The 17,780-nt window shown below is 38.8% G+C and overlaps 2 protein-coding genes across 3 annotated transcripts in view; both read right to left on the bottom strand.

The window, feature by feature from the left end:
• The window catches only part of dnajb6b (DnaJ heat shock protein family (Hsp40) member B6b), a 29,115-nt gene extending 18,875 nt beyond the window's left edge, over nt 1–10,240 (bottom strand). The window contains exon 1 of one of the 2 annotated variants that reach the window (XM_084939476.1): nt 10,064–10,240. The gene's annotated coding sequence lies outside the window, so the exon portion shown is untranslated. The remainder of the gene's footprint in view (nt 1–10,063) is intronic. The other variant, XM_084939477.1, reaches the window with a different exon arrangement.
• Nucleotides 10,241–16,622: 6,382 nt separating this feature from the next.
• Nucleotides 16,623–17,780, bottom strand: part of ube3c (ubiquitin protein ligase E3C) — a 28,164-nt gene continuing 27,006 nt past the window's right edge. Inside the window, exon 24 of the mRNA XM_084939475.1 lies at nt 16,623–17,710. Within this exon, the coding sequence (XP_084795601.1) occupies nt 17,540–17,710 (171 nt within the window). The 3' untranslated portion in view covers nt 16,623–17,539. The remainder of the gene's footprint in view (nt 17,711–17,780) is intronic.

Genomic DNA, 17,780 nt, shown 5'->3' with positions numbered 1-17,780 from the left:
TGTGACCTTGATCTTAGTGAAATATTCACCATAAAAAGCAGTAGACCGTAGACTGTGTGGATATGAAATAAGTCTGCAGAATTAAAAATAAGTCAACGGGGAGAAATAATAAAGGATAAAAGAAAAGGACTAATAAAGTGGTCATCCATCCTCCAATTAAGAGTTCAACAATTGTTCACTGACGTGCTTCAAACTGAAAGCTACAAAGGTAAAGCGCTGCATTTTATTGCTTGAGAACTTGTTTATTGCCATTTCCAATACACAATAAACAAATATTGCGTAACCTGGCTTACCACTCTTACAGCTAATAAATAACTTTTCAAGTTTAGCTAGGTCACTTCAGCTAGAGCTGGGTGATACAAGCAAAATCTCATATCATGATATTTTATAGCTATATCGTGATACACAATATATATCATGATATGTTGAAAAATTGCACTGGTATACTCCTTCCAAATTTTCTACTTTGAATACAAAAAATCTGAATGAATGAAGTTTTATTTTAACCATTTTTTAACCATCAGTTGCACAGAGACAGTAAGTCTCTTTCTGTGGTCAACACTAAACCTTAAACAAACGAAAGATCATAGCGACAAGTAATAATTCACTAGACAAAATAAAACAAATGAAATTAAAAAGATGCTCTTTTGTGTTTACAGCATATAACATATAAAAACTGTAAAATAAAAAAATGTGATGAACTCAAATTACAAATCAAAAGTCTAGACAGTGACTATAAAAAAGTCTGACCAAGAACAGTCACAGGTATCAGAGCTGGTTTATTTAACGTTTTCTTTGGTGTGTGCTGAAATGCTGCCATGTGTTTAAAACATTCTTAATTTTTCAGTAGATAACTTTACAGCTGGTGGAATAAATTTGTGGTACTGCTACCTTTTGCGGCAATAGTTTTACTGCATGTTATGCAAATTACTGCATTTTTGCTAAACATCCTCCTTGTGAAATCCGAACGTTGGGACGGGGAGATTAATGATGCATTTGCATCGTGTGGGAGGGGAAAACAAAAAACAAACAAAACAAAAAAAACCTGAATTACATGCAGACAGCTTAACATTGCCATGGCAATTTATACTGTCGTACGTGGGAAAACTTGCGATACATCGAGTATATTCGATATATCACCTACCCCTAGTTTCAGCTACAACCTAAAACTTATTAGCAAAAAATAAATACATCCTTTTCATTGAGTTACTTGTGGGTGTGTTTATGAATGCACTGTAAACCCTACCCCCTAAAACAAGATGAAACAGGCATCTATGGTTAAATGAACTATTATCTGAAGTAATCGAATACCTTTTCCAAGGCTAAGAAATACATCAAACTAACTTCTACATTCACTGTGTAGCACTTCCTCAATGCATGACAACAGCAGGGAACTATTACCAATGGACTCCAGCTCTTTGATTCACAGCAGCTCTTTGATATCATATGCATACATGGTCTCTACTAGAAGCCTGTTCTTTACACGTGCTAGTCAAGTTGTGAACAAACAGCTGTAGCCTTTAGTTAATTTCTTTAGATTAACTTCAGTGTCTTCATTAATGCCTAGACATAAATATAACCACTTGATTTCAAGCCATGCGTCATATTTTGGAAACCTATGACCAAACAAAAGTTACTTTTTAAGATGCATATATGCAAGAGCGGTTTCAAATGAATACTATATTATAAAGCCCGCCTCTTCCACTACACCCCGATACTCATTTTTCAGAAACGTGTGAAAAAAAACTGACTTTAAAAAGAAGCTATAAACTCAGTACTGATGTTCAAACTAGATCTATAAATATAAGCTAACAGTGAGAACAGGTCCTTATTTTGGATCCAGGGTGATGAAATCACCAAATTTCCCTCTGAAACTCTTATTTTACTTAAAGGTGAGAAACATTTCAGCTCCTCCTGTATGGTTGCATTCAGGTCTTTATTTTATAGGACAAAAAGGCTGTTGCACTACTACTACCACATATTTATCCTTAATGTGTTGGTAAGGAAAACGGGCTAAAATCCTACTTTTCATTGAGGGATGCATTCGTTGTTGTACTGAAAGATATACAAACAAACCAGTGGGGACTACTGGAGTCCACTGTGTTCTATTTGTTAGCTATTTATAACCTGTGGCCTTTGCAGATAGATTGTGTTTGTGTCTGTTATGTGGGGGGTTGGGGGTGTTTGGCACAAAGTAGTGCCAACGAGTGTCTCCTGGTGGGGACATGGGCACAGGCACTAAACTCTCCTTCATATATCCAAGTAAGGCAGCAATTCCAAATCTCCCTCTGATACTTTATCATACAACCTCCATCTAACTTGACACTAATTTAGCCCGCAATCTAAATATAAAAAAGGATGACCTTCTGAGTTTTGTAAAAAAAACAAACCAGTGTCCTGACTCATATCTACTTTTATCTCCCTCACTTGAGCCATAACTGACCTGCTCACCCATCACCAGCGCCCCCGCGGCAGTTGGGATTTAGTGGACACAAGCGACTTCTAGAGATGCGCTTTGCAGTACTGCGCAGAGCATTAAAAGTGCATTCATGCTTGCATGTGCCCTTTTCTTGCATTACACAGCTAATGTAAATGAACTTGATTCCTGTTATGCCTCAGAGTAAGCACATGTGAGTCCAGTCAATCCCATAATGCATCAATTAAGCAAAGGTGATGGCTGTAAATGCAGACAAACAACAGACCACCAGGGTTTGTTTTTTTTTCTATTTTCCTAAAATAAGCTATTGTAAAAGTGTACTACAAAGCAACTTTTTCTGAAAAACAAAGATTTCTGCAGTTTTTATCTTTTTGTTAAAACTGAGTATTAAACAAACAAACAAAGAGACATGCTGTGCAATGTAATTAAATATAATGGACACTAGGGGTGCAACGATACTCGTATCGATATTGAACCGTTCGATACGGTGCTTTCGGTTCGGTACGCATATGTATCGAACAATACAAAATTTTTGATTTATTTTATCAACTTTCCTTCTAACGATGCTGTCTGTGTTGAGCGCTCAGTGGATCTGCGTTCGACTACTCCGCCCGCCTAGGCTGCACTGTCGAGTGCAGATCCACTGAGCGCAGCGCAAGCTAGCAAGACAGAAGCTAAGCTCGTTGCAACATGGCAAATTGAACCTCCCCCACCCTCATTCAGATCTGGCGTTGGGAACTATCTTGGTTTTCATGTGAAGCATGACCCTGATGGTAAGCGCGTCATGGACCAAAGTAAAACAGTATGTCCGATGCGCCACGCAATGCTCAACTGGTGGGAACTAGTGCGTTAGCGCAGTTAGCTTGTTGACACCGTCCAGCCCCACGCACGGGGCGATCCGCGGTAGCTCATTAATGGAGATTTGCCGTGTTGTGGCGTTAACGTCATTTCAGATTAACGCTGACAGCACTAGTGGGAACACAATGAATATGACTGCATATTTACGCCGACATCATCCTAGTGCAAAGACAAGTGGAAGCAGACAAAAACAACAAGCACGCATGCTACAAACTTTACCCGAGTCATTTAGACAGCCGTAAGCACATGATTCTCCTTATGGGGACCTGATATGTTTAATATGCTGCTGAGAGTATACCCCAGAAGAAGCGTATAGTAGCTTTTATTTTGGAAAGAGACGTTTCTCTGTAATAAACTCTCTTTTCCAAAGATGAGTGATTTCTCGATCAGATAGATTTTTTAAAATTATTTTGTTGTTTCAGCAACATTAAATTTAAAAACTACTTTTGAGTTAAATATATATTTATAATTTTAATAAATGACAAATTAAAAAAGGCATGAACATTTTTTTGTATCGAAAAAAATATCGAACCGTGACACCAAAGTATCGAACCGAACCGTGAATTTTGTGTATCGTTGCACCCCTAATGGACACAATCTCACAACTGATGAATCCCATGGCATATACAAGAAGCTAACCTTCTCCACAATAGCCATACACTGCAGTAATTTGGTTCCTGCACCATTCAAAAATCAAACCTAATCGTTTTAAAAGCCTTAAAATATGAATTACAACTAACTAGTGTTGAAATCATAGACAAGGCATAATAATTAGTTCATTCAACTGGTAAAAATCCCTACAGCAGAGTGAATGTCTTTGGAATTTGACCACTGGTCCAACAAAGTTAACACTATTTGGGGTGTACACCAGGTTGCTGACAGCTTGGCAGCTCCCATGACTTTAAATGAGTCACGGCACTGGCAAATTTTCCATTTTCATTTCTTATCAAATCCACAAGGCAAGGCTCTCAAACCCACCACCTACCCTGTGACACGTGTACTGATGAGGGTCAGGAGTCTAATTTTTGGACAAAGGGTGACAAAACTAAGCAATCAATAATGACCTGACCTCTCGGTGCACCTCTCTTATGTAAGATCAACCCAACAGGAATCAACACAACACTTTGGAGGAAACACATGCAGGCAAGCTGAGAAGCAAGAGATTACAACAACATCGGTTTAAGTTTTCTCAGCTGTGCCATACTGGTGTGCCAACTGAGATCGCCCTTGAAGGAGCAATATTATGTAACTGTCGATGAACGAGACTCTTTACTGAAGAGCCGCAGAGTATTCATTGTTGTTTGCATTTATATTTTACGATACTACCAGTACGAGCAAAACTGAGCTGGTTAAGAAATACTTGAGCCTATAAAAGGAGCATCAGAGCTTCGCATTGGCAGAATCATAGATAACACATTAGCCAATTCTGCTTTATTTCACAGAGACATTATCCTTATGTAATGTAAACACAGTCTGACACATTATTTTTTGTGTCTCTTTTAAAAGCTGCTTTTACCCCTTACCAGTGGTTGAAACAAAGTAAACAAATTAAATTTCATTGTGTCTTTATAAAATGACAAATTAAGTATCTTAATCTAAATTTATAAGTGGACCAACTACAGTTGCTGTACTCTGCATCCCTGTAATCCTCAGTGTATTATTATATTTGCACAACAGTCCACTTTCTGGTTCTTTAAATGGTGTGCTTTGAGACATGTCCAGGTATGCTGTGGGACTTTGTGGTACATTATACAGCTACACAAGTGTTAGAAATCCTCAGCTTATTCTGTGTGTCAGTACTCTGCATGCAGTCCTTTCCCCAGGAAAATAAAATCCTTAAAAGGAAGGAAACCCCTGTTTGTTCATAGAGTTACTGGGTTGTGGGAACAATGACATTACAACTTGTTAGAGGTCCTTATCAACTGTGAGAAAGTCAGTAGATCAGGAAGAAAAAATATATATAGTAAGATGACATATTCTTTCATAATTTACAATTTCTCATTGCAAAGTAAGTGCAGGTTTGATGAGATTAAGGTAGATAATGTGAAGAAGCAGCAGGAGAAGAAGAAAAAAAAAGTAGTATCAGCAGAAGAAGTTGCTTTCCAAACCTAAAAGAAGAGTGGATGACAAACAGGGAAAAATTCAACAAAGATGGACATTGCAGATTTTTTTTGTTGAATTTGGTGGAACTGTGATCCGACTTATATGTAAGGAGAAACTTTTTTTTTCCCCCCCTATTCGAACACTGGAGTGGTCCTCCAAAGCAGTGATTACAAAGTAGCAGGAGTAAAACAAGCAATGCTATTTTATTTGGACTGTCAGATTTTTTGTGCCATTTGAGACATTATCATTTATTGAATGGTCTATTCTTGGTTGTAGTGTATGACTGAGCTATAATCAGGTAAATTCCATTACACAGCATAAATCATTGCCTGAGTCCAAGTTTCAAGAGCATGTTTCTACAAGTTTTCACTCACATTCAAACACATTAGACTGAAGAGTTAAACGTAACGTGAAAACACTTTATATGCAGTACGTTAAGAGCACTCAAGGTGTACATGTTATGACTTACTGTTTTATTTTGTTTTTGTCATAGTCATTTACAGATATTTATATATTTATAAGTAAATATTGGGTGAATAAGACTAGCTGTTACTGAGGTTTGTATTGAAGCCTGTGGAGATGGAGATGCTCAGTAGTCATCAGGCATATATGAACTGTTCAATTTAGTTCTATTTAGCCTACTGAAGGTTAGATGTCCACTCTGACTGAATAATTTGGGATAAAATGTACAAATATCCTTTTTAAAAAGCATGTATGATCAGAATCCCTTTCATTAGAACGAGAAAACCCAGTTTAAGACCAAACAAACCATCAAAAATGATGACCATCACATACGATCAGTGTTGAAGAAACAGCATATTTATTATACGCTTCAGTCTAGTATCAGCAGCTGCTGAGGGTACAGACAGAAGTCTCGTAAATGTTTTAACGACTTCTGTTTCCACAAAAACCCCCCCAAGTTATTTCACCACAGACCAGCCCAAGGGTTTATCTGCTGATCGAAATCTCAAATTAGACTTCAGCGTTATGGTTTGCGTCTGTGGAAGTCGGGTTATAAAATCTGTTGTGTTTTTAGGGCAACTATGTAATCAGAAAAAGGCATCTGAAGTATTTCTGTCAGCGTCCAAGAGCACTCAAACACCACTAAAAATGTGATATTAACAAGACAAGAGCACTGGATAAAACAGGCTCTAGGCAGCTGAGTCCAGGACATAACACAAATTACATCTGACAGAACAGAGAATCAGATGACAGCTAAACACAACACAACAGCTAGCCTGTGTCTTACCTGAAACTATTCATGGCAATGACAAAAGCATTTGTTTTTAAGCAGTACAGGAGCGTTTTTCTCCTCACTTACTATCAGTGGAAACATGTTTACAGAAGACCTCATTTACAGTAAACAGTGAGTGTCGTCTTGCTGGACAGAGAAACCCAAATTTCAGCAAATGGGATAATTTTGCTGATCCAGCCTTTTTTTTTTTCTTTTTTTTTTTTTTTTTTTTAAATAAACCCATCAGCTCATTTAAAATAAAAAAAGACCAAACACCTCAAAATCTGCTGTACCTCTTGGTCCTATGTGGCACTTTGCAGACCATTTTCTATATATTACAGCTGCATGATCTTGATCAGAGGGCAGTGGCAAAAAAAGAAATAAATGTGGAACAACCGGTAGTGCTGGCTACTCCCACTGCTGGGTTTATGCTATTGTTGGTATTTAGCTTTTCCTCTTCCACAGAAGTCATAACACACACAAGACGTCTTTGAAGTGAAGTAAAGTGAAACCAGGTGTCAAAGACAATGACAATTGTCCACCTATAGCCTTTGTTTGCTGCTTAAACATTCTTTTCATCCCATCTCCTCATCACAATGACCATCGCTCATGCTCTTTGCTATTCAAGCAACCTTTTCCAGTAATCAGCACTCTACTTGTGGACTGCCAAGCATTTCAAAGAACTGCATGTCTCTTCACCTATGCAACCTAAAACAAACACAGCAACAGGAATTCTGCTTTAGGAGGATACGACCAATGTTCATTTCATATATAACAAAGGCTCAATAGTGTTGTTTAACATAGCTTGACAGCTTGATGTCGTTGTAATGGTTCTATAGTTACTCAGACATTCAATTTGCTGGAATCAGTCAGCAACAAAAATCAAAGTCAAAGGTGGCGAGCTACATGCTGTAAAGCATACTGAAAGGAGTGGTATAGAGACTTACTGTATGTTAGCAAATAAAACACAAAGCAATGAGAATGTTTGCTTTGATAAGATAACATGAGGGACTTCAAACCGAAACTGCAAGCCATCAAATTGTCAAACTCAGAACAATACAGAACGACAAACCAACAGTGAGTCACTCAACGAAAACCTCATAAGAGGCTTGGTTCATCAGAAGACCGTCAATGGGTAATACGCCCTGATGTGGCAATACCGCAACAAAAATGAAGCCGCCACCTGTTTGAACTGGACTTATTGTACTAACTCGGTCTACTAGTTAACCAAAGGAGGAAGCTGATCCTCACTTAACCTCCTAAGACCCGAACTGTTCCACGGCATGCATTTTTAATTTCTCTTTGATATTTGGGCATATTGGGGCCCGATGAATGTAAAAACAAAGAATTACCAGATTTTTTTTTTACCTTATTTTTGTTTTTAAGAAAAATAAGAGCCACATATGAGGATATTCATTTACAATTTTGATAGAACAGTAGCAGTATAATGTCCTTGTAAGTGGATATCAGGCCCTTGTAGAGCAAAATCGAGTATTTTGGTCTAAATAACCCAAAATGTGATGTCCACATATGTGGACACCAGGTCCTAGGAGGTTAAAGATGACTGGAAATGAAACTTTGAATTCCTGTAAAACATCTTAATGACTGATCCCTGGCCTGATCCCCCCTTATAGAGGAGATCAGGCCTTTCCTGTAGGTTCCCCTAAAGTCAGGTACAGACACCTTCAAATTAGGAGTTTTCCAACACTCGACATCTTCAAAACCCATCTAAAAACTCATTTTTATACCCTGGCATTTAAACCAGACTGAGTATTGGCATTTGATTTCATTTGATCCGTTTTTCTGTAACGTGTTGGGGGTTTTCAATAATTTTTGTTTTGTTTTTTTAAAAACACCAGGTATTTGTGTCTCCTCCTGAGATCAAAAAAGAGAACTTCCCTTGTTAGGTGGATCTGAATAACTTTGGAACCACCAAGAAATAAAATAAAAATCAATCCGCACCAGCCAAATTTCACAATAAGTGTATCACTGGTTATATTGTTATGTACCTTCTTAAGCAGGAGCATCAATTTCAGTTTATGGGTCCACATGCAGTCCAGAGTTATAGGAAATGGACTGGACCAGTAACTAACAGCTTTTTCAAAATACTGAAATAACACAGCATTTAAATGGGAAAACTATCTATCTTCCACACAAAACCATCCAGTGGGCCAAACTAGACCCTTTGGGGAGGACTGACTCCTCTGTCTTTAAGTCACATGGCTCCTTTTAAAATAATTAATTATTTAATATTAGGCCCTTACTAAAATAAGACAAAACCTGGCTTTGAAAGACCCTCATATGGCAGCAGTTAGTGGTTATTTTAGTAACTGCTTAATAAGAACTTGTTTTCAGATGTACTGTGCTGACAATCCAAATATCAGTTTATAACTCTTCATAAACTTGGCGGGGGGGGGATAAAAATAAAACCCGTTTTATTTGAATAAAAGATGTTGGCCTGGTGTTCTTTCAAGAATGGAAAAACAGGCCACCCAACGACATTAAAACTTTACTGCCGCAGCTGATTCCGAACTTAGTCAGTGGCCACTTCCTGTCCCCCCCCCCCCCCTGTTCTGTAACCAATAGTAACCAAAAACGTGCTAAACAAACTATAGTCATCCCCCCCCCCACACACACACACACACACACTGAAAACGTGTTTATTTTCTCTCCAGAACACTTTCTGGAAGCTAACTAATGTCAACAGACCAATCTGAGATATCCCAGCTGGAGCCCTAACTTGTGAACCTCTCCCTCCGCATCGGTTTAACAGAAACTTCTAGAAAAGTCTTAAAGCGGAATGGGAATAGTTTTAGCCGTCTAAATTTCCAAAACAAATCCACTAATATAAATATATGTATATATTTTTTTTTTAAAAAAAACAAGACAGCAGTGATATTACACAAAAGCAGAAATCTCTCTATGGTAGTCTTAACTTTAATATCCACTGTAGACTATGCTGGCTAACGTTAGCGTTAGACTGGTATTCATAGCATCACTGGTACCAAATACAAGTTTATCATGCTGTCATACACCCCTGAATTTACTAAATAGTTTGTATAGACGGACTGTGGTTTCTTTGTTTTGTTTTTTATTTTAGCCTGAGCTAACTCAAAATTTACGGCAGCGAGCAGGCAAAAAGGCAAGAGATCCACTCGTTATTCTCACACGCTAGCTTAACTATGAGGTAGTATCCTGGAAAACAGCCTCTCGGACACAAACGAAAACTACATTTCTGTATAAAAAATAATCTTAATATATCCTAAATGATTCCAACATTAGCAGGGGACATACTGGGTGACTCCACCACAGCATCCCCACATGTACTAGATGTACTCGATGCGGCAACACACGACAAACGCTTTTCGCCGTTCTTTCTTTCAGCAAACTGAAGCCAAGCGGCCCTCTCACCTAGTTCATCTCGAGCCTACCTGAAAGAAGGAAATATCCGCCACAATAGCCACCTGATTGTAGCTGTTCCTCCTGTTTTCCTTGCCTGAGTACGGAAACTGTAACTGCAGCAGCAGCTGGTAGTGGCTTTCTTGGTAGCTGGTTGAGTGGCCGCTGATATGGCCTAGCCCACAATGCTGCTTTTAAGGACCGTCGGAAAAAACTCACATGTTTTACTGCGGATAAAGGTGAGTTTAAAGTTAATAAATGTGCAATATATTATATTTACAGACAAGACAAATGCTGACAGCCTGTTTTTACCCTCCCTTATAAGAGCTTAACGTGAAAAAACCTTGAAAAAGTGGAGAGCGCCCCAGTTACCCTATAGCATCAAGGCCGTGCAGGGGCGTGTCCAGATGGGTGTCATGGGGTGGCCCCAGCCCAGGTTGCAATATGCCCCCACCCCTTTTGTTTTAGGGAATTAATTACATTTGCTGGTATAACATTTCTACTTTTGCTGGCCTGTTTCTAAGTCTTGATAGTTTAAGTCAAAGTAAAACATTTTCAGGTTGTTGTACAGTGTAGCTTTTCACAAACTGTCTGTGTGAGGAAAAGTTCTCTAACCTATGACTTCAGACTCCAGAGCGATATGTGGATTTTTAATCTACATTGAGTCTTGCTGACAGAAAACTAGATCAGTGTTAAATGGAAATGAACATTTGTTACTTGCATTTTAAATTTTCTTTATCAGTTATTGTAAAGCTGTGTAATGTGTTATGTTTCCTCCACTGAAAAAAATATTTCCTGACTGACAGAAAGAACTAAATTAAAATTTTGATTGAATAATTTTAGTTATTTTCTCAATTTTTAGTTATTTTCTCCAAAAACTTTGATTTAGTAAGTCAGAATTTTGAGATGCTTAACTAGATGCTTAAAAAGTTTGAGATAATAACCCAAATTCTAAATTATATATGGCAAAAAAGTAGTTGTTTGTTTTGTTTAATTCAGGGTTTTTTTCCACTGGCAGAAATAAGCTTCCAGATTGTGAATTTAAAACAATAAACAAATAATGTTTAAATATTTCATTACCAAAAATGTGAAATCTATCATCTGTACCTTATGGTATTAGTTTTGCTGATTTAAAAAAACAAAACAAAAAAAAACCTGTGGATGAAAATAGCAAATGTAACAGTGCATGGATACATCTGTTTTCTTCCTCCCAGCCCTTTGTCAAAATTAAACTAAAACTTTGAAACCTAAAAGCTGAAATAGGCTGATTTTTATTTGTCTCATTTCCACAAACAGGCAGGTTTCAAAGTGGCCTTCATAGCATTATAACTTCTCTGTTTTGCACTTTATTGTTGTTGTTTTTTGGGGTTGTTGTTTGTTTGTTTTGGTTTTTTTTTTAAAAAGAACAGTTTTCTGTATTTTATTTTCATAAATTTCATAAGCACAAAGTAAAGCACCAAATTGTCTTAAAGAGAGGAAGAACAGTCAATGTCATAAACTATTTTAATTACAGCTATTACCAATGTTAATTACTGATTGGTATTTCAATCCTTGTCTGCATGTCGAAGTATCATTGAGCAAGACTCCCTTGTAAGTGTGTGAATTATAGGGCAAAAGGTGCTTGAACAAATGTGTGAATGAGGTTTTTAGTAAGACGGCAATTTGAGTGCTCAAATAGGGTAGACAATCACAGGTCCACATAGAGGGGTAAAAGTGACCTTCAGTTTACACTTACTTTGTTTCTCAGTGACAAATATTATTATTATCAACGGGATAACCTGAACTATTTATAAATGAGTAGGGGGAAAAAACATTCTGCATTGTTGTAGCCATTTCACCTGCTGAATGAGGGTAATCAGTCGAAACTGCCCTTGATGACTGCCATTGACAAGTGAGAGGATATTTACTAAAGGGTTTTGTTAGGTTAGATTTTTATTTGGGATCACTAGAATCTATATGTCTGTGAAGGTTCTCAGTCATCCAGGTCATCGTAGTCAAAGGAGCTTGCAAAGAAAAGCGTCTGGACTTCTTTAAGTTTACTTGAAGACGTTTCACCTCTCATCCGAGAAGCTTCTTCAGTTGAGAACTGAAGAAGCTTCTCGGAATCTATAGTTTTTTTTAACCAATTGAATAATTACTTAGAAATCTGCAGACATATCAGTATAAAAGAATGTGTGGAGGCAGCTGTAGACACAATAACTGGTGCCTGATATCGGTCACGGCCACCTGTTAGCTCAGTTCCTGCAAAACAAGCATTTTCTACGAAGAGTAGGATATGGCTCTTAACAGGGTCCATTCGTCTTCTATATGTTCAAGACATTCCTTAATACAATTCAAAGTGTTACACAGGTTACATTTCTCAAAAGCTAAACTAGCAAAAATATTTCCAAACGTAGACCCATTGTGTGATAGATGTAAACAGACTCCCGCTACTTCCCTTTATATGTTCTGGTCCTGTCCGACAATTGCTCCCTTCTGGTTATCCTTTTTTGAAGTCATCTCTAAAGCCTATGCCTATAACATCTTGCCTTCCCCCTTGGTGGCAATTTTTCTGGTATAATGACTGCTGCTCCCCCTCCCCGTTTACAGAGGCTCATTGCCTTTTCGTCATTATTAGCAAGACGCCTGATTTTATTTAAACGGAAGTCTACTACTGCTCCATCACACCACCACTGGATAAGGGATGTTATGCAAAATGGCAAGCTGGAAAAAATCAGATGTACTCTCAACTGATCCATCAGCAAATTCCACACAACATGGGACCCTCTGATAGCATACGTCAACAGCCTGGTCTGGAACTGTGAATGTTTTTGTCTGCCCTAGAACAGTCCTGTGAAAACAAATAAGAGGTGCACCTTTTTCTTCTTTTTTTTCTTCTTATCTTGGTGTTGTCTTTCTTTATGATTTGTGGGGATTGTTGTTTTTGTGGTTATCTGTAAAATAATACGAATGTTCTGTATGATAATTGGAAAACTACAAATAAAGTGTTAAAAAACAAACAACAAAAAAGCATTTTCTCCCCACCAATTTTAACCACCCAGATAAATGCACATTCTCATATAAAACTCTGTGTAATTCATATAAAACTACATCTATATATCCATTTTTTGAGCACCCATCTAATTCAAAGTCACAGGGTGGCTGAAGTCTATACCAGGACACCAGTCTCTAACAGGGCTAATATGAGATTTAGTGCAGTAAACAATAAATAAATAAATAAATAAAATGTAGGACAATGTTAAAGAACAGAAAATAAAATATTAACATTTACTGTTTAAAATGTTTAATTTCAGTGTAGTTTTCATCACTGTCACTGTTGGTTTTCTTTTAGATCAGTTGCAATATAGATAATATTTGACAGACTGAGATTTAAAAAGTTCAGAAGAGATAATACAACACAAGCACTTGACTCGCTGTCAACACATGATTGTTTGTGCCTCAGATTCAACAAGGTGCTGAAAACATTCCTCAGAGTTTTTGGTCCATGTCAACATGATAGCATCGACAGTTGCTGCAGAATTATTCGCTGTACATTCCTCAAGAGAATCTCTCGTTAGCCCATGTCCCACAGGTGCTCTGCTGGATTGCAATCTAAACTGTGGAGGTAATTTGAGCACAGTCAACTTATTGTTTTCTTTAAGAAACCAGTTTGAGATGATTTGAGCTTTGTGGCGTGGTTCGTTATTCTGCTGGAAACCATTAAGAAGATGGGTACACTGCAGTCATGAAGGGATAAACATGGTCATCAACAGTACCAGGTTGTGCATTCAAAGATGCTCTTCTGCATACCTTGGTTGAAATGAATACCTTTCTTCCCCTGTCTGTTCAGTTCAATTCAATTTAATGTTAGTTATATGCCGCCAAATCACAACAACAGTTCCCTTAATACAAAGAAAACAGAGAGAACCCCAACAATCATATAACCGCTGTGAGCAATCGTTTTGGCGACAGTGGTAAGGAAAACATTTTCCAAAATATTTTAACAGGAAGAAACCTCCAGCAGGGAGGGTCGTCATGTGCCGCGAGCGGTTGGGGTGAGGGGAGGAAGACAGGATGTTGTGGAGATCTAGATCTGGGATCTGACAAAAACTAAAACTATCATTAAAACTCACTTTATTTTTATTCAATTTAGTTTTTATATTAATGTTTTAATCATTGAAACGCTGAAATTTGCAAAGTCTGTCGTTTGTTTTTATTTCATGTTTTATGGTAATTTTGATGGTACTCGTTTCACCGAGGGACACCTGAAAGCAGCACGTCATTGAGCGTGGACAGCAGTGTAGTTGCGGTGACCTGCTCACACATCCGCGATGACACCCAACACCAGACCCCGTCTTTGCTGTTCACGCGCGCACAGTGGATGAAACGAGGCTGTCACGTGCCTCGCATATCCCCTAACAAACCTAGAAACGTGCCGGATCATAAGAAGCGCTTTCACGAGGCATTCAGGGAGCAAAAGAATCAGACAAACGGCTTTTTGCGCCATCTGTCGTGCGCACGAGAAACATACGACCTGTGTCTGTTGTAATTATAAGCCTGATCCAAAACCATAGAGAGGAGAGGGACAGGTTTCCATGTAAGCTCACCCGTTTTCCCTGCTATGAGAAGAGGATACCCACTACACTAGCACTGTTATAGTAGGACTTTTAATTGTAAATAATTCTCAGTATCACACCTCTGCACGGGTGTAAGAGTTGGGCTGAATTTGACATACTGAAAAAGGCTTAGTGAGCCAGGGCCTAGTTTATATTATACAATATTATAAGACTATTTATAAGATATTATAAAACTGTTTGATCAAAACTGTCAAATGTAACCAGAAGAAAAGGCTCAGACTCAATTTTTGAGCTTATTTTTAACACTAAATCTCAACTATGAAATAAGAAGGTAAAGTTCTCACATTTGCATACTGGTTTTCAATATATATATATATTTTTTTTAAAAGATGATCTCCCCTTGGGTCACACTTTAGAAATGTAGGATATACACAGAAGACATATCTGAGGAACTGATAAGCAGTGAGCTGAACTCATCCTAACCCAAAGAAGTCAAATAAAGCAGGGCGGGTTATTGCAGTTTCAAACCGAAGTGAGGCTGAAATTACAGGCCTGCATTGATTTTAAATGGAAGATGAAGGTCGTTTTTGCAGTAAAAGCTGGCCGGAGCTCTTGCCAGCAAAGGAAGACCCAATGAAAATGACAGATAGCTATTAATTATACTGGGCATTAAGGGCAGTCTGGATTTAATTAGACCCATTGAGCGGGAGGAATCACAGCAAAAATAGATATCATGCATAGGTCAGTGCTTTTCCATACTTTGAAAGTCTTCACTTAAGACTCTTTATTTTCTCGCCTTTCTGTGATCGCTGTGGCTGAATTTGACGTGGTAACAAAGTAGGGCGACAACAAGAATGCGACTTAAAAATCGATCAGATTTAATTTAAACTGCAGCCAGAAGGTTTCAACCACAACTCACATAAGCTTGGGCTGATCAGTCTTCATGTCTAGACAGGCAGAAAGGCAGCACAGGCACTCCCTGTCCTGATGTACTGCTATGCCAAAGCCACTGAAGCCACATTTCCTTCACAGGCTTCAGTGCCAGGAGAGCCATATTCATAAAAACAAATGAATTCATTGCTTTGATATTTCTGTTATTGGTCCGTGACCTTGAAAGGCTTCCAGAGGGTCTTCAGGTGTTTTCAAAGTCGTTTCCATGCAGCACTAAAGGTTGACCACCAGGTGGCAATCTGCTACAAGAAATACGTTAGCGGAGACTTAACTAAGATCTTTTAATGCACAACCTGGAGCTATGTCCCAGTTTTTTTGGTCAGTGCGCTCAGTAAATGGCCAGTTTAAACCTCAGGTTTGCTTCCATGTTAACTAAAATCCATGTTTTCATGCCAGCTTCGCAGGGACACTCGCTTTGGTATCTTTTTTTGGAAAGCAGGCTACAATCCCACCCCCTTCAAAACGCCCTCAAGTGATTTTTTTGATGCTTCCTCGCTCCGCTGCAAGATAAACAAGCCTAAAAGCTTCAATTAGCCCTTAAAAATCCTATGAGCAACCTCAAGTATGCTACGCAGTGAAGATGATTCACAACATCCTGCATTAACTTTGTCAGTTATAATCCATCACTTGGTAATAGTCTTAAATAAATCTCATAGTAATTGAGATGAATCCCTCATTTCAATGACAAGTCTGGTTTTTAAGACCCAATTACCACTTTGAGTTCTCTGGCCCAGAGGATGTGCGGCGTATGCGAAGAGGGGGGCAGCGAGTTGGCTGCTTTGGCGGAGAAGCGAGGATGGAGAGATGGACTCGGTCCAAATAGGGATGGATATCTTCCTCAGGGGCTGCACTGCATTAGAGGCCAGGTAGATTTATGACAAACGCACACAATCTTAATTTGTGCTCGGCCCGATAATGCATCTCAAGGCCAGAATAGTTCTGCTCAGTGTTTCTTAACTGGATGTTTCTTTAATTATATGTCAGAGGCCATAAAACTCAAGAGGAGATTTTCCCACAAAGCACTGTTTTATGTCTCGGTCATTACTGTAAATTACAAGTAACAAGAAAATATGGAGGGAAAAAATCAAAAAGAAAAGTGGGTTTATTTGTTTCCATACACTCTTATTTTTTTTCAGCCTGTTGGTACACTGATCATCTGTAAGCCTCATCAAACATGACACAGTTGCTGCTTCCCCCCACTAAAAAGCAAACTTGCAGGAGGAAGGAGGGGGGGGGGGGTCGTTCACCTTAAAGCAGACGTGTGTGAAAACAGAAACTCGTCACGCGAAAAGGAGAGAGGAAAAACAAACCTGTACAAATACTGAATAGATGAATAATACAAGAGCAGCTGTAAACATATACATATTCACACAAAAAAAAACCCTTCAGTGCTCCCCTCCCCAAACATCCAGCAAGACAAGTCATTTCTATTCTTCAGATGGCGTGTGCACACTTACTGTATCGTTATCAGACACGACGGTTAATACTAGGAATAATAACAATTCGAGAAATCACAAAAACCTGCAGGTTCACCGACCGCTACGTGAAAATTCATGACGGCTGTACACAAAAGCTCCTCCTGCCTCCGCAGCCCTTGGCTTTACAGTCCTGCCCACTCTGTCCCCCCAGTCTGTTGTTATATTGCCTTTTTTTGTTTCAACATGATGCCGCTTAATCTTTGGTGAAAATATTTCTCCATTCAGTTACACATTTGTTTTTTTTGTTTTTAATGTATGCACAAAATACCTTCTGCAAAATTTAACTAAGCTGCTGATCTGTCTGAAGAATAAGAAGGGATTCAACATTTCAAATGATTTAAAAGCACCCTTCTTTCAGTCTGTGGGGGAGCATTTCCTCACCATCGGCTTGGCACGCACGCACGCACACACAGAAACAGTAAAATCAGTCAGTGCATGGTTTGCTTTCCCTCGTCTATTTTCAGTCTTTCACCCCAAAGCTACTTCTGTGGCGTCCATGTCTGGAGGCACAGCTCAGCTCAGCTCAGCTCAGCTCGAACCCGGAGGATGACTCGATGGCGTACAGCAGCTTGTTCCTCATCAGGTGCTGGTCGCAGAACTCGGGGAGCTTGAGCAGGTTCATGCAGGTGCTGGCGGTGGGCAGGCGATCCAGGTCAGTCCCTCCGTTGTGGATGCAGAAGGCCGGGTAAAGCTCCTGTTTATGAGTGAAGGCCTTCGATTAGAAACTGATAGAGAGAAATCTCTACATCCCCGAGGCGTTTAAG

The sequence above is a fragment of the Perissodus microlepis genome, chromosome 9 (assembly GCF_051167445.1).
Source record: "Perissodus microlepis isolate ML-2025 ecotype Zambia chromosome 9, ASM5116744v1, whole genome shotgun sequence".
Lineage (NCBI taxonomy): Eukaryota > Metazoa > Chordata > Actinopteri > Cichliformes > Cichlidae > Perissodus > Perissodus microlepis.
Note: the sequence above shows the minus strand (reverse complement) of the source record. Positions and strands in the feature narration are given on the sequence as shown.